At 37.1% G+C, this 23,206-nt stretch overlaps 3 protein-coding genes across 4 annotated transcripts; 2 read left to right on the top strand and 1 right to left on the bottom strand.

Annotated features, from left to right (window-relative positions):
- The first annotated feature begins 6,240 nt into the window (after positions 1 to 6,240).
- LOC110637336 (uncharacterized) lies at positions 6,241 to 10,800 on the top strand. The gene is made up of 6 exons (XM_021787384.2): positions 6,241 to 6,535; positions 6,634 to 6,766; positions 7,137 to 7,240; positions 8,281 to 8,425; positions 8,518 to 8,658; positions 8,920 to 10,800. Exons 1-6 carry the CDS (start codon positions 6,495 to 6,497, stop codon positions 10,408 to 10,410), a joined length of 2,055 nt encoding a protein of 684 aa, XP_021643076.2. The 5' UTR covers positions 6,241 to 6,494; the 3' UTR covers positions 10,411 to 10,800.
- An 853-nt stretch (positions 10,801 to 11,653) lies between these two features.
- Positions 11,654 to 13,638, top strand: LOC110637340 (uncharacterized). The gene has a single exon (XM_021787387.2). It carries the CDS (start codon positions 12,518 to 12,520, stop codon positions 13,385 to 13,387), a length of 870 nt encoding a protein of 289 aa, XP_021643079.2. The 5' UTR covers positions 11,654 to 12,517; the 3' UTR covers positions 13,388 to 13,638.
- Positions 13,639 to 14,437: 799 nt separating this feature from the next.
- On the bottom strand, positions 14,438 to 18,030 carry LOC110637341 (ras-related protein RHN1). 2 transcript variants are annotated; one of them, XM_021787389.2, is made up of 8 exons: positions 17,721 to 18,030; positions 17,248 to 17,325; positions 16,988 to 17,155; positions 16,354 to 16,402; positions 15,722 to 15,795; positions 15,451 to 15,544; positions 14,898 to 15,027; positions 14,438 to 14,658 (listed from the first exon to the last, which is right to left on the bottom strand). In XM_021787389.2, the coding sequence occupies exons 1-7, from the start codon at positions 17,757 to 17,759 to the stop codon at positions 14,930 to 14,932; spliced, it is 600 nt and encodes a 199-aa protein (XP_021643081.1). In that variant the 5' UTR covers positions 17,760 to 18,030; the 3' UTR covers positions 14,438 to 14,658; positions 14,898 to 14,929. The 2 variants fall into 2 exon arrangements, with proteins under 2 accessions (XP_021643081.1, XP_021643080.1); XM_021787388.2 differs by having other exon boundaries at positions 14,438 to 14,680; positions 17,721 to 18,029.
- Between the last annotated feature and the right edge of the window lie 5,176 nt (positions 18,031 to 23,206).

Raw genomic sequence — 23,206 nt, 5'->3', positions numbered from 1 at the left:
CAAAGTAAAAAATTAAAATTTTGTATCCTGAATCGAATTGACAAAATCGAATCAGACCGGATCGGACCGGTCAAATCGGACCGGCCTCCCTCCTTCTTTTCTTCTCTTCCCCGCACGTCCCAACCCTCCTTCTTCTCTCTCCCGTTTTCTCTCTCCTTCCTCCTCCCCAAGCCGCGCCACCCCAGCCTTCCCCCTCCGCCGGCCAGCCTTCCAGGCTGCCGAAAATGACGCGCGAAGAGGCGCGACGCGCAGCGCGCCGTTTCGGCTTCTCGGTCGATCCGGCTACCGATTGGGCTGGGTCTTATGTCAAACACCATCTACACCAAGAGAGCTTTCCATAGACACCAGGAATACCAAAATCCATCTAGCGGTTTGCCTAATTTTTGTCCGGGAAGTTTTAGCCTATTTCGACTTTTGGGCTAGATTTCTCGCAAACTGTGAACCCCACGAGAAAACCGAGAGTACTACAGCGCTCCACTCATCGAGAGCTTCACGGCAATATAAATTTCAAAATTTTTCGATACCATTTTTCGATGGGTCCCACGAAACTTCGTAGTATTTTTTCGAGCATTAAATGAGTTTCAAAATTTTCGTAAAAATTATATACTAACCCCCATATTGTGGGCTTCGTGTAGGTACCTTCAATTCACGGAAATTCGACAGTTGTCGGGTCTGTGAATTTCCAGCCAGACAAACCAGTTACCGAAAAAGTTTTGGAATTGGATCGAGATTTTGGCTACCCCACAATTGTCAGACACCCCGAGCGCGTTTCTGAGATCGGAATCGGCATAGGTAAACCCGAACCTCACTTTTTCTTAATTTTTTAGTGCTTGAATGGGATTAAAAATCCATAAAATATTTGTGGTAGCTCAGAAAATTATGATTCCTTTTGCACTAGCTTAGTAATGATGCTAAGGACCGCTAGGCAAAGTTTTAAAATTTTTAGAGCTTATTTGGGTAGTTTTTGCAAAAAGGGTCAATTATAAGGACTAAACTGTAATTTTACATATTGTGATTGATGACTGCTTGGATGGGCCCAGGAGGGGCTGTGTGATGTGATTGAGTTGTGGATATATGGTTTGTGGATATAGAAGTATGTTTTAAGCCCTTTTACAAGTTAGGTAGGTCATAGGTATAGGGGAGACTCTGCCGGATTTTCGGCACTACTTAGGACATCTTTGGTTTTTTTTTTTTGTTTGTATTGAGTCAATTATATTAAATAATTGTAATAAAATTATCAGGTGAACAGAGACAGCCTTCCTTCTTCGCCCAGTCGCTACAGTGACTTTGGTTGAGTCTGTGAGTAAAATATTAATTTTAATTGTAATTTCGATATTATTATAGGTTCAAAAATGCCCATGCATCACTTATATGTACATATCTATGTAGTTAAACTCTATGCACGTTTTATGTTGCATTCATAACTGTTAAAGTGTCATGGATGTTGTTGTGGTAATTTGGAGCAGTGTGCGTGCGTTGGCGTGCGTGTGATGTGGTGTTGGCTATGGACAGGATGGGTAGACACGGCTTGAGATCTTCGTTGGGACCCGGTCCTTTGGGGTAGACACGGCTTGAGTTCTTCGCTGGGACCCCAATTTGGTTTATTAAGCGAAAGTCCGAGCTTGAGTTCTTCGCTGGCATAGTTTGGATTAAGAGAGCTGTATAGGGGATCAGCTTCCATATATGTATTGTTTGACATTATCGGGTGTGTGAGTGCTCCAAATTACCTTTTTGCTGTTATAATGTGAAAATATTACCGATGTTGCATTTCATTCTATAGGGTGCATTAGCTTTAGATTGTCACGACCCAACCTATGGGCCGGACCGGCACTAGGACCTGGGCCAGCTTAAAGCCCCCGAGGCCCGTAGTAAGCCTAACTATTCACTTAACCCAACTCTAAGGCCCATTTGGGCCCAATTTCAAGAAATCAACCGGACAGAGTCCGGCCATAAAATGGACCTACCAACGGGGAGTTTATGACTCACCCGACCTGTAAACACAGTAAATACTCAATTGGGGAGCTTAGCTCACCCTCCACATACTCATCAACATAAAAATAAATGGAAGCTCAGCTCCCTCATCCAATCCATCAAACATGCATAGAATATTAAGTTTACAGATCCAAAATAATAATTTAGTTTACAGACCCAAATCAAATAAATATTTCTAACACATGCAAAAATTCTAAGATTTAACAAGTTTATACAAACATTAATAATCGACCTGCGAGGGAGAAAGCAGGTTAACCTCAAAAATATCCTCCTGTGGCCTGGAAAAATATTGAACAGGAGTGAGCGTTCGACTCAGAGAGTAAAATATCAATTTTAACCATAATCTCTATAACTATCTAAAACTAATGCACCTTGTGGAGTGAAATGCAAGATCGAATAAATTCACATCATAACAAAGAAAAAGGTAATTTGGAGCACTCACACACCCAAAGAATATCAATCATATATATGGGAGCTAATCCCTATACACTCTCTTAATTCCAACTGCAAAGAAGAACTCACTCGGACTTCCACTTAATAACCAAATCGGGTCCCATGAAGAACTCAAGCCGTGTCAACCCAAGGACCGGTCCCAAATGAAGATCTCAAGCCGTGTCTATCCGTCCTATCCATAGTCCACACCACATCACACGCACGCCAACGCACGCACACTGCTCCAAATTACCACAACAACATACATGGCACTTTCACAGTTATGAATGCAACATAAATCGTGCCTAAAGTTTATCTATATAGATATATGCATATAAGTGATGCATGGGCATACCTGAACATATAATAATAGTGAAATTACAATTAAAATTAATATTTTACTCACAGACTTGACAACTGTCACTGTGGCGGCTGGGCGGAGAAAGAAGGCTGTCCCGGCTCACCTGACAATTATATTACAATTATTTAATACAAATGACTCAATACAAATCAAGAAAAGACCAAGTACGTCCTAAGTCGTGCCGAAAATCCGGCAGGGTCTCCCCTATACCTAGGACCTACCCAACCTGCAAAATGGCTCAAAACACACTTCTATATTCACAATCCATATCCACAACTCAATCACATCACACAGTCCCTCCTGGGCCCATCAAATCAATCATTCACCACAGTATGTAAAATTTCAATTTAGTCCTTATAATTGATCATTTTTGCAAAAACTGCCCAAATAAGCTCTAAAAATTCTAAAACCTTGCCCCGCGGTCCTTAACAATATTACTAGGCTATTGCAAAAAGAATCATAATTTTTCAAGCTACCACGAATATTTTATTGATTTTTAATCCTATTTAAGCACTAGAAAATTAGAAAAAAGCAAGGTTCGGGTTTACCTTTGCCAATTCCGACTTCGGGAACGCGCTCGGGATGTCTGACAATGGGGGGGTAGCCAAAACCTCGATCCAATTCGGAAACTTTTCCGGTAACGGGTCTGTCTGGCCGGAAATTCGCAGACCCAGTCAACTGTCGAATTTCCGCGAATTGAGGATACCTACACGAAGCCCACAACACCGGGGGTTAGTACATAAATTTTTCAGAATTTTCTAAGCTCATTTAATGCTCGGAAAAAACATTGCGAAGTTTCGTGGGACCCACCGAAAAACGGTGTCGAAAAATTTTGAAATTTATATCCCCGCGAAGCTCTCGACGAGTGGAGCACTCTGGTACTCTCGGTTTTCTCGTGGGGTTCACGGTTTGCGAGAAATCTAGCCCGAAATTCAAAATGGGCTAAAACTTCCCGGGCAAAAATTGGACAAACCGCTAGATGGATTTTCGGTGTTCTTGGTGTCTATGGAAAGCTCTCGACGAGTAGATGATTTTAGACACAAGACCCGGTCCAATTGGTGGCCGGATCGGCCGGATTTTGGTCGGGAAGGTGAACTGTCGCGCGCGCGAGGGAGGGACGTCGCATGGTTTTCCACCATTTGGGGCGTATGAAATGGGCACTGGGGCCACGCGTGGGAGGTGGCTGCCGACGGTCAGCGGGAGGAGAGAGAAAACGGGAGAAAGAGAGAAGGAGGAGGAGACGCTCGCGGGAGGAAGAAAAAGGGAAGGGAGCCAGTCCGATTCGACCTGTCCGATCCGGTCCGGTTCGATTCGGCCGGTTCGATTCGGAATACAAAATTTTGAATTTTTTTACTCTGCCTCGGGACCAAAAACGAGGTCCAAAAATTCCGAAAAAATTTCAGAAAACTCAGAAAAATTCGTAGATTCCAAATATATTTTTAGTTTTGCCACGTGGTCTTTAAATTAATTTTTAAAAATCATCAAAGTTTATATTTTCGGAAAAATCAAACCCGATTTTTAAAATCCGAAAAATTTCAAAAAAAAATTCCTAAAATTTAAATAAAATTAAAATACAAAAAATGCTCATAAAATAATAAAATTTAAAATTTTGGGGTGTTACATAGATAGTTATAGAGATTATGGTTAAAATTGATATTTTATTCTCTGAGTTGAACGCTCACTCCTGTTCATTATTTTTCCATGCTACAGGAGGATATTTGTTGTGGTTAACCTGCTTTTCTTCTTCGCAGGTCATTTATTTGTATAATTCTATTAACTCCTAGAATTTTCGCATATGTTAGAAATATTTATTTGATTTGGGTCTGTAATATAATTACCATGTTGGACCTGTAAACTTATTATATGCATGCATGTTGTATTGGATGAAGGAGCTGAGCTTCCATTTATTTTTGTGACATTTGAGTATGTGGAGGGTGAGCTGAGCTCCCCAATTGATTATATATTGTGTTTACAGGTCGGGTGAGTAAAAAACTCACCGTTGAAAGGTCCATTTTATGGCCGGACTCTATCCAGTTAAATTCTTGAAATTGGGCCCAAATGGGCCTTAGAGTTGGGTTGAGGAATTGTTAGGCTTACTACAGGTCTCGGAGGCTTTAGGCTGGCCCAGGTCCTAGTGCTGGTCCTGCTCATAGGTTGAGTCGTGATAAAATAAATATGAGTGAATTTAATAAAATTATATCATTAATTAATAAGAAAGTGTTAGGACTATAATGATTTATATATTCTTTTAAATTTTATTGATATTAAATACTTTTGGCATGTTAGTATTTTTTAATGGCTTGGTGACACCAAACACAAGCTTTACTGTAAGTAGCGATAATTGTGATTGTGATACATTAACTAATAATGTAAAATCCTAACTACCATAAATTTTAAAATTCATTATTGTAAATAACATGAAACTATTTATTTAACATAAACTTAAATTCATATAAAAAAGAGTTTAATAATAATTAAATTAAATATTTATATTAAAATATGTATAAAATTAATTAAAATATATTTATAGAGTACACAAATTTATATATAAATATTTAATTTAATGATTAATATGTTTATTTTTATATGAGTTCGAATCCTCTATAATCATATCGTATATAAAATAAAATAATTATGAAAGTTTATTAAAATTTAATATATAATTTAACAAAAATTTTCACGTTTATAAGAAAATGATGATATAAATTAATTTTACCAAAAGAATTAAATTATGTTTTTAGTTTTATATTATATCATGAATAATATTTAAATTCTTATATATTAGAAAATAAATAAAAACATTTTTAAATTTTTATTTTATCATACATTTGCACCTATTTTTATCAATTAAACGGTTCATTAAAAAGTTAAAAAATTGTTAATCAAAATTTAAATTATTAATATTAAAAAAATTAAAGATAAAAGTGTTTTTAATGACAAAATTTATATAAGAAATAATAATTTATTTAGAAAATTATTAAAGTATTGTTTACTCATAATTAAGGCTAAAAATTGAGAAAAAAAATGAAGAAAGGAATGAAAATGTATAATTGAGGTAAAATTTATGAATATTTTAATTTATTTTTAGAATATAAAAATTCAAATATTAATTATGATAAAAAAAGAAAAGGTGATTTACCTAAAAATAAAATTCGCTGAAAAAAAAATCTTAATTAATTACCGTTGCACACGCCGCGACATCATCTTCCACTGCCTGAGATAATGCGGGCCAGCTCACCAAAACCCTTCAACCACGATCATTCTCACCGTCCACAGGGTGACCCCACCCCAAAAATTTCTCAAGCAAACAAACGGCCAGGATCACCATGCGCATCCAATCCCGCAGCGTACCGTGCACGCGATTCAAATCTCTCGGGTTCCGAAATGACCCTTGGAACGTAACGTTAAAATACAAGCTCCGTTGTTTACTGGAAAAATGGGTCATTATCGTAATTAAAACAGAAAAATAATAACCTCAGTCGCAGTCAGTCAAGCACTTACTCAAAAGCGCATAGGATAGTCCTACAGCTAGCTGTTTTTTCCCCGCTTGCAAGCTCTGACTGTCTGTTTCTACTCCCTCTCTCTGAGAGTTCGTTAATGGCGGATTTGGCATTTTAGTAGCTTCTGTTGAAGTTTACATTTCGCATTCTGTTCCTTTTTCTTTGTGAACAGAATCGTTCTTCGATTCGAAGAAAGAAGAAATTTGAAGATGCTGGACGGTCTTCTAGGTCGAGGTTTTGCCTCCAAATGGTATGGATACTTATCTGTGTTTTATATTATGTGGCTTTGTCGTGTTTTTCTGGAATTTGATTGGGAGATGTGTTTGTTTTGATTGGATTCTGGTGTAGTAAATCGTCGATTAAAATGACGAAGAGTCGGATCGAGATTATACGGAGAAAGAGAAACGCCACTTTGAAGTTTTTGAAGAAAGATATGGCTGATCTACTTGCTAATGGCCTTGACATTAATGCTTATGGAAGGGTAATTTTTTTTCCTTTTTTTTTAGCTGTAATCACATTGAGCTTATTTTCATCATTTGATCTGATCTACTATCGGATTCACGTTAGTTTTCTTTGACCAATCTGTTTGGTAGATGAGAAAGTGTAGGAAAATAGAAGAAAACAAAAAAAGAATTTCAAATTTTTGTTTTCTTGCAAAAAGGGTCTATCTTCCTGTTTCTTAGCTTTTGTTTGTCGTTTTTACTCTCTATATGTTGTTAAGTTTATACAGCTGGTCCCTACTGTGTGCGCGCCTGTGTGTCTGTATCTGTGTGACCATTAACGTTTTAAGTTTTAACATTAATTTAAGATCTTGAATAAGTTTTCCTATTTTGCATGGTGTGATGGAACAGGCCGAAGGGCTCCTGGCTGAATTGACCCTATCATCTTGCTATGATTTTGTTGAGAAATCTTGTGATTTTGTATTGAAGCATCTTTCAGTCATGCAAAGGATGAGGTATGGGCAGCTCTTATCTATTCAATTTAATATAATATTACATTGTTCACGTAGAACCAGTTTAGTTTTATGCTGTTCTCCATCGACAAGTATCTATTTGTTTATAATTGTTTGCAAGGCACAATCAGCTGGCTTGTTTTAGCACGTTATATGGAAAATTACAAGAAAAAGGAGATAATTGCTTCATATGGGTATAATTTCCAAAATGATGATCATATTTGAAAACAAAGCACATGCATAACTGTTGATTGTAGTGGAAGGTAGCTTTATAAGATTTGGCTCTCATCCTTCTGGATGATTTTGCTTCGTATTCTTCTCTTCTTGTTTGATACCAGAAGGTTACTGCATTCATTTATCCCAAGTTTTATAGTAATAGGATTGGTGATTATTGAAAGGAAATCTCGAATGAAATTCTGTAAAAATTATGAGTCACAGTCTTGCCAATCAGCTATCATGAAGATGTCATTCAACACAACAGAATGTGCTGTTTTTTACGGCTTGCTTAAGGAAAAGGATCTGAAACCAGTAGGTGAAATTTATATTTTGTAAAAACTGAGATCGGAACTTTGTCTATTCGTTGATGAACTTTGTTATCTTATTATTGGCAAAAATATTGGATAGATACAACAAAATGCCATTCAATAAAAAAGGTTTCAGACATCTTGTATCATGGTAGTGCTGCTTGTTTCAATTAAATGGTAGATCTGTGTGGCTGTTCTGCTAACACGAGAATTTTTATGCATTTAATTAAATTATTTGGCAGCACCTTTTCTTTCAGGCAGGTGAATCTTGTACATGTCTTTTGGCTATGGTATTACCATAGTTGTTATGAGGTTTCTAACAAATTATGCTTGTGATTGCTAGGGGTAGCCTATGATAGGCTATTACTTAGTTGTATGGTTTTGACTGTTGAACTAGGATATGCATGTTGCATATCTCCTGCATGATCATTTGTTCAAATTGTCTTATGGTTTGAATAAAATGATTTTGACTTGCAACTTTAAATTGATATTTTTCTTGATTCATTATCATCTCCACAGGCACTGCCCTGAGGACTGTAGGGAGGCTGTGTCATCTCTAATGTTTGCAGCTGCAAGATTTTCTGATTTGCCAGAGTTACGTGAGCTTAGGGATATATTTTATGAGAGATACGGGAACTCTGTGGAACTGTTTGCAAACCAGGAGGTAATTCTTCATAAATTCACACTCTTATGGAGATATATATATATATCTGTATTTATTTTTCTACAACTAACTGCCAAATTTTCAATGAATAGTTTGTTGAGAATCTATCTTCAAAGCCATCTGCAACAGAGAAGAAAGTGCAGTTAATGCATGATATAGCATCAGAATTCTGCATAAAGTGGGACTCTAGGTCCTGTGAACAGAGGCTGTCTAAACCTTCTTTATCTGCACAGGTTTGTCTTTGACCCTCTTTTTCTTTCTGTTTTTCCTGGGGCTACAGCCTGGATGGTGGGAAGGTTTGGGTTGCAAGCTGATCTTGGAAATTGTTTAGGTTAGACAAGGTATTATTTTATGAAAGAGGAGTTTTCATTTTCTTCCCTTTATAGTCTTTTTGGTTGGGTTGGGAGAGGGATTTTTGGGTGATGGACTTTTTTTTTTTTTTTTTCCAAATGGGTGATGGTCGTTGGTCTCTTCTTTATGTGATTATTTTGCAGGACCAACCTAAAATTTATGGGTCTCCACACGTCCATGATGATAAATACAAGTTAATTAATGGCAAGGACACTGTCCCAAAAGGTAAGCAGGATTTTTTGCTCAAAGAAAGGCTTAAGCATGACAATGACAAGCACAGATTGCTTAATGAAAAGGAGAGCAATGTTTCAAAAAGAAATGAGCTTAATCCTCAGTTCAGGCATCAAATCCCCAGCAATGGTTCCAAGCAGACTAATGTCAGAGAAGAACCTATGCTGAAAAGGGACACCCATGGTAGTTTGTTCCAAGGAAGGCAAGAAGTTGCTTTGGAGAAGTGTGAACCCTGGAAGGAGGATACTCTTGTGAAAACAGTTAGATTAGGCAGTTCATCTCAGAGGAAAAGAATAGAAAGTTTGGATGGTGGATCCAAGCTGCATGATGGTTGGGAGAATACTGTGCCTCAAAGAGATGACCAGGACAATTCATCTCATGGAAAGCCAGATGTTCTACCTAGTTATGCAGGATCATCGTCAAAGGGTGATTTTAGAGATTCAGTGGCTGGTAATCATCACACTGTCCAATACAATGCTGCAAAATCAGCAAGGGATGTTCAGGAGGGAGCACATAAGTTGAATCCATATTATAATAATGCCATCCCTCCTCCTTACATTAAACATAATGCTAAACTAAAGGATGGCAAATGTGAAAGCAGTATAGGATCTTCCATTTCTTGCTCTAATGGTACTGCATTCCCCAATGATTCTTCAAGGGACAACAGATCCTATGCTTGCTCTAATGGTACTGCATTCCCCAAAGATTCTTCAAGGGACAACAGATCCTATGCTGGTATTAGGTCTCAGAAAATCCTACAAGAAGCAAGTCATCCTGACCATGAGAGGCGAAGTGTTGGACATACAAGAGAAAGTGATAACGGGCATGACAATGATAATGAGCTCCAGGATGAAGGTATTAGTAGTAACCCTATTCCAAAACCGAGATCCTCAAGGAGGAGGCACTCAAAATCTCACACTAGCCATGATGATGTTGGCAATTTGGAAGACGTAGGTGTTGTCAAGAAGAGATCAAAAAGCAGAAGGGATGACTCTAGACGGGGCCTGCAAATCTTGTTTGATGATGAGCACTATCGGAATGATAAAGAGGAAAGAATGATAGATAAACTGTTGATTCATTACAGTAAGAAGCCATCAGCCTATGAACCTGGAAAGGTCAGAAGGAAGTCCAAGAGTCGTCACGCAAATCACCAAGACAATGAAGAGGATAAATCTCCACAGCATGGTAGCAAAGACAGGCCTGATGAAACCTCAGAGATGTTTCCACCACCCCGATCAATTTCCTTCCCTCATGAACAAACAACTCCTTCAGAAGCAACAAAAGTGTTTAATCGCGCTGCTTCCTTCCAGCCAGACAGGTCAAGCCCAGCTAAGCATGTGCATCCCAGATTACCTGATTACGATGACTTGGCTGCTCAGTTTGCAGCTTTGAAGGGAAGGTAACCATTTAGCAGTCAGAATCAGCACCTTAAACATGGGCATGAGCGCATTCATAATATCTTTTTACATTATCCCTAATGGAGTCTGGTACGGTTTTTGTCGGATGAAAGACAGTTTATGCTCTGGCCGTCAATGGAAAGTAGTTGCAGCATAAAGGCTTGCACCATTGCAATTCCACAATGATCAAAGCATAGTAGAAGTGTAGGCTTGTTGTTGGCGTACACCCGTAAGCAATCAATGGAGCATAGCACTTATAGTTTGTACTTTTAATATCAATTCAAGTTCCAAACCTCAGGCTGTAAAATTTGTAATGTGCACGTTACTTGAAATAACAAAGTTCCTATGTGTAGATTGATTATTATGATAGACGTTGAGACAAGTTTGCTCATACCAGACTATGCTTCGACTTTATGATTCTAGTTACCAGCAATTTTCCCATTTCTTTATTGGTTTTGGAAACCTTCCTTCAGTTTCTGCTCTGTACTGTACGAATTTTATAAACTTGTTTATGGGGTGGACTAGTGATTTGGGCACTCTTCATTTGATAAAAATGATTTGCCCACACAACAAGGCATTACCATATTAGAGTCTTGTTGATTTGCTTAGGTAGATGGGCCAGGGACACGGCTCTTTAGACTCTGGGGACCATGGACTTCATATGATAGCTAAGGCATCCAAGTTCCAACCATTAATCATATGGTACGTTTTGACTTCTTTCCTTATGAGGCATAACTGAGAGTAAGCAATTCATAATTTCAGCATTTAAGAGAGGAGGAATTATTGCTGATGGAGATCACATGCCTTATATTTGTTTTCAAGTTGTTTTACTTTTACTACTAGAATAAAGCACCTTTGTCTGGTTATTAATTACCATTGCTCATTTTATGCTGTTGCACAAAATTTTTCTAAGATTCTGCCTCCAAAAATCCAAATAAGCTTGAAGAATGCTTGCCATACAATTTAGTATACAATCTCAATAGTTTTTATCCCAACCATCTTTTTATAATCAGTTTTGTTTATTCATTTCAAGCTCAGTACTTTCTTGCATATAGTTGAGCATTTAAATGTTTGGTAACTGTCACAAAGGCATTTGTATTTGAGAAGTAACAATATACACACAACAGCCTTTCAGGAGAATTGCATTCTGCAAAGAGTAGCGCAGTTTTATCATCAATGCTGATGAACCACAATGCATTCCAATCTCATCGAACAATTTCCTGACAATTAGTTGAGGAAATCTTGTCAAAAAGTAGCAGTGAAAAAAAAACTTCGTGATTTGTAAATTTTAAAAACAGATTACGTTTTCTTCACCTACAGGAAAGTTCCAATCCTTGACGTTATCTGATCAAGGGCTCCTCATAGGTAATGGAATCATATTCTTCATTTATTTGAACATGAATGGACAGATCAAAGACAGAGCATAGGGAAATTTACATACGAGTTGATGACAAATATGGATATCAACATTCATTAAGAGCAACAGAGCATTCTTCTTCCACTTTCTTGCTGTCTGGTCCGCAAGTTCATTCCAATTGGACATGAAGGTGCAGCTTTTACCAATTTCTTAGCTGGAAGATGTTTCAACAGCTCTAAAATTTGTAATGTGCATTCCTACATGTTGATTGATTAATTATGATAGAAGTTGAGGCAAGTTTGCCATATCAGACTATGCTTCGACTTTATGATTCTAATTATCAGCAATTTCCCATTTCTTTATCGGTTTTGGTACACTTGCTTTCATTGGTTTAGAAATTAGTTGGAGAGGAAAAGTGGAGTGGTGTTCGGGCATTTTGCCTTGACCTAGCGTTGCAGTTTTTTCACATTTAGACGGTGATAACGGTAAGTATCTTGCTTACTGTGCTAAAATGACAGAACTAACCTTGAATGTCTGATGTACTCATTAAGTCAGAACAAAAAAGCCTTTACATTCCCACGCCCAGTACCTGTCAAAGATTCTATTTTCATCTCTTATCCTTGTTAGAGGACTATTTCCCGCCAAAAAAAAGCTTCTTACCCTGTTTTTCATTACAGTCCCTCCTTTTACTGCCTCTAATTCCACCTCTGGAACAGCACTTGAAGGAGAGAGAGAGAGAGAGAGAGAGAGAGAGAGATGAAGGGTGCATCCAAGGTGATAATGGGAGCTACTTTGGTGATGGTTGTAACCCTTGCCATAGTGCTGACTCTTGTTCTGGTGCTGCTAGCTGAGCTCTATTGTACTCTCTTACTTCGGCGGCGCAGACTAGGCATCACCTCCTCCAATGCTACCACCACTGTCGCCAGTACCACCACCATCACCACTTCACCAACTGCCAATACTTCCTCTCCACAGCCCCCAAACCGAACAGATTCTCCTAACACTACATACTATGCCCCAGGGGTTCTTCAGGCTCCAAGAAGCCTCTTCTTTCCTGCTGTTTCTTGCAAAGAAAACAAGGCAACTGAAATAAAGAACCAACTCTCCCAATTTCATCACATTCTCGAAGTCAATGCCCAAGAATCTAACACAAGCCCCCAACAAATTGGTCTTATAAACACTTCACCTTCATCAACTAACGTAGTAACTTCACCCCATCAAATTCCAGAAATCCCAATTCAAATTAGCAGCAGCAATGCTAATGAAAAAGCTTGTGGTGGTAATGGAGAGCCTTTTGTTTATATATCCAATCCCATATACGACAACGATGCAAGTAGGGCAAGCAGGGTAGAGACTCCATTTGAGACTCCTGATTCATCACCATCTCGATTGGAAACAGGTGCTTCTTCTTCAGGTGATGAGGAGATAGCACGGAGATCCCCATCTAGTCCACACTCGTTACCAGGTACCCCTCCATTGACTCCAATGAAGAAGCTCCCAGCAGAGGCATGTTCAGTTTCCTTGAGAGATGCAAGGTCTTTAGGCACTTCAGGGAGTGATTCTGTGAGTAACAACGGCCTCTCATCATCATCCTCGGTGTCTCCATGCACATCTCCTTCGTGGTAATTGCTTATGTGTAATGCAACAAATAGAGTGCGAAGCAAATTTGTCGTTTTTAGTGGGGTCTTTTCATTCATGAACCCTATCAAGGCGGGTGGCTTGTGAGTATAGAGAAAGATAAGAGTGGAGTTACAATCCCAGGGCCACGCCCATGCCAAGTAAACTTAGTTCTCTGTTTCTAATGTATTTGCTTTGCAGAGCTGCTCTTTTGTTTTCATTTACTTGTATGGTTGTTTTTGGAAGGTAGTTTGCACTTATTTTCTCTGGCGTTGTTAGGTAGCAAACAAGCTTTTGTTTTTTGTTTTGTATTGTTTAGGGATTGTGGGGATGCATGTGAACTGTAGCGAAGAGGATGACCAGACCAGAGGGAAAAAGATAGAAAAATTGAAATTCAAAAAAAAAAAGGGAAAATCTCTCTGTTTTTGAGGGACCTCGATTGCTGATTTCAATGCATTAAAGGTAAAAAACAAACTGTCAATTGCGAGGCATTTGTCCATTTTAGATTATGACCATTCTTGTTATTTTCCATGAGCTCCATGAGGCAAGAACCTTCAGTTTCTGCTCTGCAATGTACGAATTTTAATAACCTGTTTATGGAGTGGACTAGTGATTTGGGCACTCTTCATTTGATAAAATTGATTTGCGGACACAACAGGGCATTACCATATTCGAGCCTTGTCGATTTGCTTAGGCAGATGGGCCACGGCTCGTTTAACTCTGGGGACCAAGAACTGCATATGATAGCTAGATGTGGGCCTTCAACTTCATTAATCATTTCGTACTTCTGACTTCTTTCTTTATGAGGCATAACAGAAACTGAGCCATTCATAATTTCAGCATTCAAGAGAGGAGGAATTATTGCTGATGAGATCACATGCCTCATATTTGTTTTTATGTTGTTTTACTTTTAGTACTAGCATAAAGCACCATTGCTTATCTAATGCTGTTGCACAAAATTTTTCCAAGATTGTGCCTACAAAAATCCAAAAAAGCTTTAAGAATGCTTGGCAAACCCCAATTTAGTGTACAATCTCAATGGTTTTTATCCCCACCATCTTTTGGTAATCAGTTTTGCTTATTCATTTCAAGTTCAATACTTTTCTTGCATATAGTTGAGCATTTAAATGCTTGGCAAGTGTCAAAAAAGCATTTGTATTTGAGAAGTAACAATTTACACACAACAGGCTTTCAGGTGAATTGCATTCTGCAGAGAGCAGAGCAGCTTTATCTTCAACGCTGATGAACCACAATGCATTCCAATCTCACAAAGCAATGTCCTGACAATTAGTTGAGGAAATCCTGTTGAAGGTAGCAGTGAAAAAAAAAATGAATTTGTGTTTAAACGGAATTGTATTGATTAGTAAATTTTAAAAACAAATTACATCACCCATAGGAAATCACCAATCCTTGACGTTATCTGATCAAGGGCTCCCTTGCAGGTGATGGAATCACATTCTTCATTTATTTGACATGAAAGGACAGATCAAAGACAAAGAGCCTAGAGAAATATACATACCAGTAGATGACAAATATGGATATCAACATTCATTAAGAGCAACAGAGCGTTCTTCTTCCATTTTCTTGCTGTCTAGTATGCAATTTCATTCCAGTTGGACGTGAAGGCGCAGCAATTACCAATTTCTTAGCTGCAAGATGTTTCGACAGCATTAGAAATAAGTTCCAAGTGAATATTGTAATGTAGCTCAACAGCTAGTACATAAGATATTGGCATGGTCACCACAAGAAGTTGCTTCTTGGTAATGAAGCAACTAGTGGAAATCAACCATGCAATTTTGGATTTCTTATGAACCCAACCAACTGCTTGATTTGTAATTCCAATTGTCTTTTTCTAGCAAGGAAGGTCCCTTACTTTCTACTCCTTTCTATTTGTCAAAACTAGCAAGTAAATTTTAAGGGAATAATCAACATTGGATCCTGTATGGAATTCTAACCAAGTGACCCCCAATTTGCTGCAGCTATGAAAACAACATATTGTCCTTTAAAATTGCAATATATTCCAATGGTTTTTTAACCTTTCATCCGAATAAGTAAATAAGTGACGTAATTACCTATTTCATAAAAGAGCTCATTCACATTCTGTGCAGTTTTTGCAGAAGTTTCAAGAAAAACCAATCCACTTTCTTTAGCATATTGCTCACCTTCCTGCAACAATTTGTAGAATCACTTACAAATTTGCATCAACTAATAGTGCACAAAAAGATGCCTCTTTGTGCAGGCTGTATATGGTGGATGTTAAAATCAACTATTGTCTTCAGCCTAACCCAAAAAAGAAAAAAGAAAAAGAGGATGGAAGAAAATAAGATATTGACTATCAAATACCTCACTTGCAACTTTTCTCTTCTCTTCCAGGTCAGCTTTGTTGGCCGCCAAGAACATTATCAGATTTGGATTACCTGAATAAGATGTAATTATCAATTTTACTTGGATTGTTCAATTATTTGTTCTCCGGTCAATAATTTTCTAAATTTGAAATTCGTATAAACTCATTTCTGATCGAAATCCAAGCATTTAAAATTGAATAATTTACTTAAATTTGACACAAATACTTACTTGAAATGTCTACTAACATTGTATGACTTTTGTGAAACTATAAAAATGTGTCAAACTTCAGAAACAGAGAACTCAGACAAACTAAAAGGCTGAAATGTTAGTCTTTTGGACAATGTCACAGAAAAGACTAATGGAACCCAATTGTAGGAAAACTGGAACTAAGGATCTAGCAACTAGCAAAGGACTTGAGTAAAATATGCGAAAGCCTACAACACATAGCATATGATAATCTTAAATCTTAAAACAGAAACATAAGAGGAGAAAAAGAAATCAAAACTAGAGAGATAGATAACAAAATTATTAAATCACCAGCCAGCATAATGCCAAACCATAATGCTTAGTTAATTCTCAAGTCAAGGAGAAATCTAGTCCAGAATGCTTTGTAAATTTCAGTCAGTTACCTTGTCTTTGCAATTCTAGAACCCATTTTTTGGCCCGTTCAAATGATTCCTAAAACAGAAGAACATATTTTTAAACTAGTCAGCTGAGCTGTCCATTAAAAATAAGTCTAATAGAGGAAATTCCAGAAGAAATAATCTCCAGTAACTAAATCTAACAGTCCAGTTAACATGCACCAACTTCACTGATTTTTGCATTGTTTGATACATTAATAAACTCTGTTGCATTTGACAGACAGTTTGTATTTCAATAAATGATAGACAAGACCAACCATATGCATCACTTTATCAAGGTCCGACCTCAGAATGTCCCAACCATACAGCCATTATGTCTGACAACACACAAGTATTCTTAAAAAGATATATCATTTTTTCCTTTCCCCAAGGAAAAAGCTTAAAAGCTTCATGAAAGTTGGCATGCAAGTAATTGAAGGACTTGCATAAAGAGGCATTCAAGTTAATTAAGCTTATGTCCATTGAAATAAACTCATTGCAGTCATGATTGCATTTTACAAGGTCTAATTCCATTAGTTTAAGCAACTAGTTGCAATAAATAAGACAAGGAAATACACCCCAAAAGCAAAAGAGTAAAGACAGATGAAAATAATTAAGCTTGGTGAAAAAACTGAAAAGCTACCATGCTGGTGATATCATAGACCACAACAGCTGCAGCAGCACCACGGTAGTACATGGGAGCTAAGCTATGGTATCTTTCCTGCCCTGCTGTATCCCATATATCAAACTTTATGGTGGCCTCATTCAGTGATAAAACCTGAGTGAAAAAGGCTGCTCCAATTGTTGATTCCTAAAAAATTATAATCATGTTAGAGGTTATACACTGTAATGATGCCGCAGTAGGGAAAAACAATAATAAATTAAATTGCATGGAAAGTGAACCTGGAATTCAAAAAATTGGCCTTTGACAAATCTCAACACTAAACTTGTCTTTCCAGTCCCCATGTCTCCAAGAAGTACCTGAGAATAGCTTGACAATGTCTAAAGCTCAGATACTCTTTCGATCATTAACTACTAACCATACATGCAAAAAACTGAAAACAACATAACACAACTACATCAAAAAGTTTCTCTTAGACTAATAGACTAACTTCCAAATGAGAAAAAAAAAATTTGAACATTCATTCACGGATGCAAATGCAAGCAATTAAAAGATCATCTATATTTTAATTGCAAGCACAAAGAAGGAAAAGCTTAGTTTTTAGTGGAATAAGATCGGATCAAAACCCATGTAGAATTATTTTTGCATGAACTCGATCAGCAGAAACCCAACAAAAAACAAACAAACAAAACAAACCCAAAATTTCTTATTGTTGGATCACATATATAATTAGAGAAGGGAAAGACATACCCACCAGCTTGGCTTGTATGTTCTTGTTGCTGGTTCTCGCCATTGCCAATCGATGAAAAATTCACAGAGACGGAGATAATGATCTTTGGATTATGAGTCGAAAACGAAAACCCAAACCAAGGCTGGAAGACTGTATCTGCACGTCGTATATAAAGGTTGGTGCTAGTGGGAACAAAAAGAAATGCTATTAACAAAGCCGTAATTGTTATCTCCACTGAGACTTTCGGATGGATGTAGGCAAATATTCAGGTTGTGTGTGCTGGAAAAAGCAAAATTTTAGTGGTAAATAGTAATTTGCAGACAGACTGGTAGTTTGTCGGTTGACTAGTAAGTTCTGATTATTTTATTGTTAAGCTGTCTACCCTTTTAATTTTTTGATATTATTATTAAAATTATATTTAAAAAATATTATTATATATTAAATATAATTATATAATTATTTTCTAATAATGTTCAAAATAATATTATTTGGATGCATTTTTTTTTTAATCTTGAAATTCAATATTAAATAGAATCTTAATCATCTGAGGGAGAGGGAAAGTGATGAAGAAAACCCCACTTTTATAATGAGGTGTTAAATTAATTTTTGCAATTGTGATTTTAGGTGAAAGGGTGTAAATTCGACTTTAAATTAAAATTTATAAGAGTAAAATTAAAAAAAAAATTATTGAAGAACAATTAATCAAATTAAACTGAATTAAATTTTTAACTAATTAATTTTTAAGTGACTTTAAAATATTAATCGATTTAAAATTAAAATAAAAAAATTAATCAAAATTAAAAATATTCAAGAAATTATTGCTACAATCCAACTAATTGCATAACATAATGTACATTTTTATATCAATGATTAATTAATTATGTCACGACCCAACCTATGGGTCGGACCGGCACTAGGACCTGGGCCAGCTTAAAGCCCCCGAGACCCGTAGTAAGCCTAACTATTCCTCAAATCCATAACCAGGCCCACAATTTAGGCCCAATATGCACATAAAATAATTTAAATTAAACTGTTATAATTATATTTCGGGCCAACTTAGCCCAGAAATTATCAGAAACAAAAATTAGGGGAGCCCAGCTCAACCCTGTTACCTCATTTATAACCATTTAAAACTCGTAAAATTTTTTCTTTTCATTTATTAATACGCAAACTTGAATTCATACAGTCCCTGACAGGCTTAATGCTACTACTAGCACATGCGGATTCCTAAATTACAAATTTAGAGAATAATAATACAATTAAGTAATCTTTTCATAACCTGAGAGGAAAGGGACAGGTTATTCTGAAAAATGTCTCCTCCTGTAGACTGGTAAAAATGTGGTGAACTTGAGTGAGCGTTCGACTCAGAGAGTAAAATATCAATTTTAACCATAATCTCTATAACTATCTAAAACTAATGCACTCAGAGAGTGAAATGCAACATCAACATCATTTTCACATCATAACATCAAAAGGTAATTTGGAGCACTCACACACTCGTAGTATCAATCATAACATATGGGAGCCGATCCCTATACGACTCTCTTAAATCCAACCCGGTGCCAAATAATTACTCAAGCTCTGACTTCCACTTAATAACCAAATCGAGGGTCCCAAATAATTACTCAAGCCGTGACTACCCTCGAAGGATCGGGTCCCTGAATTACTCAAGCCGTGACTACCCCGCCCTATCCATAGTCCACACCACATCACACGCACGCCAACGCACGCACACCGCCTCCAAATTACCACAACAACATCCATGGCACATCAACAGTTATGAATGCAACATAAATCGTGCCTAGAGTTTAACTACATAAATATATGCATATAAGTGATGCATGGGCATGCTTGAACATATAATAATATCGAAATTACAATTAAAATTAATATTTTACTCACAGACTTGACGATGGTCACCGGCGGTGGGCGGAGGAAGAAGGTCGTCCCGCTCACCTGACAATTATATTACAATTATTTAATACAATCTGACTCAATACAAACAAAGAAAAAGACCAATACGTCCTAAGTCGTGCCGAAAATCCGGCAGAGTCTCCCCTATACCTAGGACCTACCCAACCTGCAAAAAGGCTCAAATAACACTTCTAGATTCTCAATTTTCACAATCACATCTCATCAATGTCACATGGCCCCTCCTGGGCCCTCCAAATCAGATAATACTCAAAATCTTAAAAATTACGTTTTAGTCCCTATAATTGACATTTTTCAAAAATCCACTCAAACAAGCTCTAAAAATTCTAAAATTTTGCCCCGCGGTCCTTAATAATATTATAAGGCTATTGCAAAATGAATTGTAATTTTCTAGTCACCCATGAATATTTTATTCGAGAATTTTACTCAATTCCATAAGTTTCCAACAGCTAACATATTATTAATTCAACCCAATCTAATATTCACATATTTAAACGTCCATCCTCAAGCTTCAACCAATCATATAAAATTTAAACATCTTAATTTCAAACAATCTTATATGCCTATATGCTAAAAATCTAACTAAAATCCATCCATATTTCTCAAAAATATTCTACGATCACCCAAAAATTCAACTAACACCATAGAATATCTCCAAATAATTTTACTTTCATCATATATTTTTCTTAGAATTTTTCTCCAATTTTTCTGCTTTAAGAAACACCGTATTTATGCTCCATGCATGAGAAATAATAAAAATTGTCTTACCCAAGTTTATCTGTGTCTCAAAATTCCAAAAATTTATGAGGAAGCCTCTGGAAGTTGAACCATCTCCATAGCTCACTGCCATCACGCACCACCGCAAGACGGTGGCGCCGCCGGTCGGCGACATTTTCCGAATCTGATCATACCACCATGTTCCTCTCCTCTTCCTCAGTCCATATGTGGTCTCGGATCGTCGATCCAACGGTCGGATCGTCGTAGATCTGACGAAAAAGCTTGAAAAACCCGAAACTTCTCTCCTCCATATCTCACTCATCCGACCTCCATTTGCTTCAAAATTAGTATCAAAAGAAAGCTATCGGAACAAGCTTTCCAACGCCACCGGAATCGCCTCGATCGGACGTCGGACGAAGCCGGAATCGCGTCGGAAAGCCGCTGCCCACTGTGCGCGCGTTTTCTCTCTCCTCTTCCTCTCTTGCCGCCGTTTCTGGTGGTCCTGGACGTCGCTGGAGGATCGCCGGCCGGTGGGGAGCTGCTTGGGACGTCGCCGGCTGGTCACCGGAGAAAGGAAGAAGAAGAAGGAAGGGAAGGAGAGGGAAAGAAGAGAAATGGGGGGGGGGGGGTTTCCTCCTCCCGTTTTTGAAATTTTTTTTTTTTTTTTTTTTTTTTTTTTTTTTATAAAAGGCTGCCACGCCAATCCCATTTTTCAAAAATATATATATATTTTTTTTATTTTTCTGGGTTGTTACATTCTTCCCCCCTTAAGAAAAATTCGTCCTCGAATTTTCAATTAAACAAGAGATATGGAAAAGAATATTATCGAAATAAGTGCAATAATTACTCCTCCAGCTATGCAGATATTGGTAAAACATTTATTCTTCGAACTCTTCGTATATTATATATGACATTCTACTGTTCTCTGATTCTACTATAATGTCCTATTTGTCATCATCTCTTTCTAGAGATACTCTTATCTCTTGGCTATTCATTGACCATTCTTCTGACACTTCAGGTATTCATTATAACTCTATTACTCTCGACTTGATAGCTGATAACTTTAATTAACCTTGGCGCTTAACTCTCTTTTATTACTCCTTAACGTGTCTCTTGGTGACTTCAGTCATCATTCCTTTGTTTTAATAATCTCTGTTTTCCCCAATGACATAACTTATGTTCCTTATTCCATGGTATCCTATGAGTAGCTTTCCTGTAGCACCTAATCTAGGCATCTTGTTCGAGATCTTTACTCTTCCTATGACTTCAGTGGTCAATACCTATAAATCTTCTCCTCCCATGATACTTCAAATTTTTTAATCTCTTTTGTGTCATTACTAAGGTACTTAGACCAACCTCTATCGATCTTATGTAACTAGTCAGGTAGAGTCTCCTCCAAGGGCCAAGTGTATCATTTATCAATATTGGAAAGTAAACTGGGTCTCTCCTTCTAGGTAACAAAAGTGTTTATATTCTCTGACAACTCAATCCATGCGACTTATCAATTCTCACTCCTTCTCTGGAATATAAATATCTAGACTTCTTCCTATAGCTTCTTAGTATGTGGCCTACTTCTGACACATTAGCACTCAGATCGAGGCTCTACTACTCCTTTAATCTATCATCTCATAATAACTTGTTTTAAACGTCTCTTAGTGTGTTCCTAGCATACCTATTCCTCCTTATCCTCATCATTATAACTGGCTCTATCGAGCTCTTTTTCTGTCCTTTGCATCTTATCCACTTCCCTTTTCCTATTTTTTGGTATTGTTGATATCTTTTCAACCTGCTGTACTTATTCCTTAATTTTAGTCCTATTTCACCCTTACAACTTTTTCCTTCAAGGAGGTCCATCCCATCATCAACTTTAACTTTCATTTTATTTCTTAGTCTTATCTTGATTACTAGTTCTATTACTTCGAGAATTCTAACCTTACAATTTACTCCTACCGGCACATTCTTCACCCTTTGTAACACTTATAATTAACCATAGAAAATTCTTTTTGTATCCCCTTTCCCAACTTAACTATCAGAACATTATCATTCTCCACCAGCCTCAACTTCTCCTATTAGCAACAATCTCATTCGCTGTAACTCATTCACTATTAGTATTCTCTCCAGCTCATAGTTTAAAACAGTTGCAAGCCTTAGTAGCTAACTCAATTTAACTCCTGTCATTACTCTGATCATCCTTTCATACTTAACACTAGGTATGTACTTACTGTCATTCTCATATCAAGAAATTGTGTATGAATTGGTGCCTACCAAACTCTCAAATAACTCGGTCTCCTTGACTCAGTCTCCGTTCCTTATATAACCCTCTTATATTCAACTACGCTCGATTGTCCATATAATAATGTTTAACCTATGTTTCTTGGTTTTTCTCTCCAAATTTCATTATCTCCTAGCACAATTGTGCTCTACCTATAAGATATCATCTGCATGAACACTTTACTGTACCATTGTCCTTCCTGACATAAATTTTTTTTTTTTTTTTGGAATTTATTAACTTTACTTATACTCGGCCTATGATTCATATCTATCATCGTTTATATTGTGCCCTTAACTTTTGTTGAATCCTGAAAGATTTCTCTTACTAATAGATTCTTCCAACACTAATTCCACCCTTATCTTTGGTCATTAATTTGATCCTTGAACTTTCTAGTGATTTATTACCATCCATACTTGTCACTTTTCATTCTACCCCTACTGTTGTTCTGTCGTTATTGCTTCACTGCAAAGTGATTCTGTTGATCACACTAAAAATGTTTGCCTGACATTCATAACGAACCTCTAACTACCTTCTCACTATCTCAAAAGTCTAACCTAAAACTTATGTGTCATTATCTATAATTCTTTCC

The sequence above is a fragment of the Hevea brasiliensis genome, chromosome 11, assembly GCF_030052815.1.
Source record: "Hevea brasiliensis isolate MT/VB/25A 57/8 chromosome 11, ASM3005281v1, whole genome shotgun sequence".
NCBI classification, from domain to species: Eukaryota; Viridiplantae; Streptophyta; class Magnoliopsida; order Malpighiales; family Euphorbiaceae; genus Hevea; species Hevea brasiliensis.
Note: the sequence above shows the minus strand (reverse complement) of the source record. Positions and strands in the feature narration are given on the sequence as shown.

What these genes read in the sequence shown, in the direction of transcription:
- LOC110637336 (XM_021787384.2), top strand. Translation starts at nt 6,495, where the DNA reads ATGCTGGACGGTCTTCTAGGTCGAGGTTTTGCCTCCAAATG. An exon ending in TCAGTCATGCAAAGGATGAG is followed by an intron (nt 7,241 to 8,280) that starts GTATGGGCAGCT and finishes TCATCTCCACAG; the next exon opens with GCACTGCCCTGAGGACTGTA. An exon ending in AACTGTTTGCAAACCAGGAG is followed by an intron (nt 8,426 to 8,517) that starts GTAATTCTTCAT and finishes TTCAATGAATAG; the next exon opens with TTTGTTGAGAATCTATCTTC.
- LOC110637340 (XM_021787387.2), top strand. Translation starts at nt 12,518, where the DNA reads ATGAAGGGTGCATCCAAGGTGATAATGGGAGCTACTTTGGTGATGGTT.
- LOC110637341 (XM_021787389.2), bottom strand. Translation starts at nt 17,759, where the DNA reads ATGGCGAGAACCAGCAACAAGAACATACAAGCCAAGCTG. An exon ending in AGAACATACAAGCCAAGCTG is followed by an intron (nt 17,326 to 17,720) that starts GTGGGTATGTCT and finishes AGCTATTCTCAG; the next exon opens with GTACTTCTTGGAGACATGGG. An exon ending in AGAGAAAAGTTGCAAGTGAG is followed by an intron (nt 15,545 to 15,721) that starts GTATTTGATAGT and finishes AAATTGTTGCAG; the next exon opens with GAAGGTGAGCAATATGCTAA.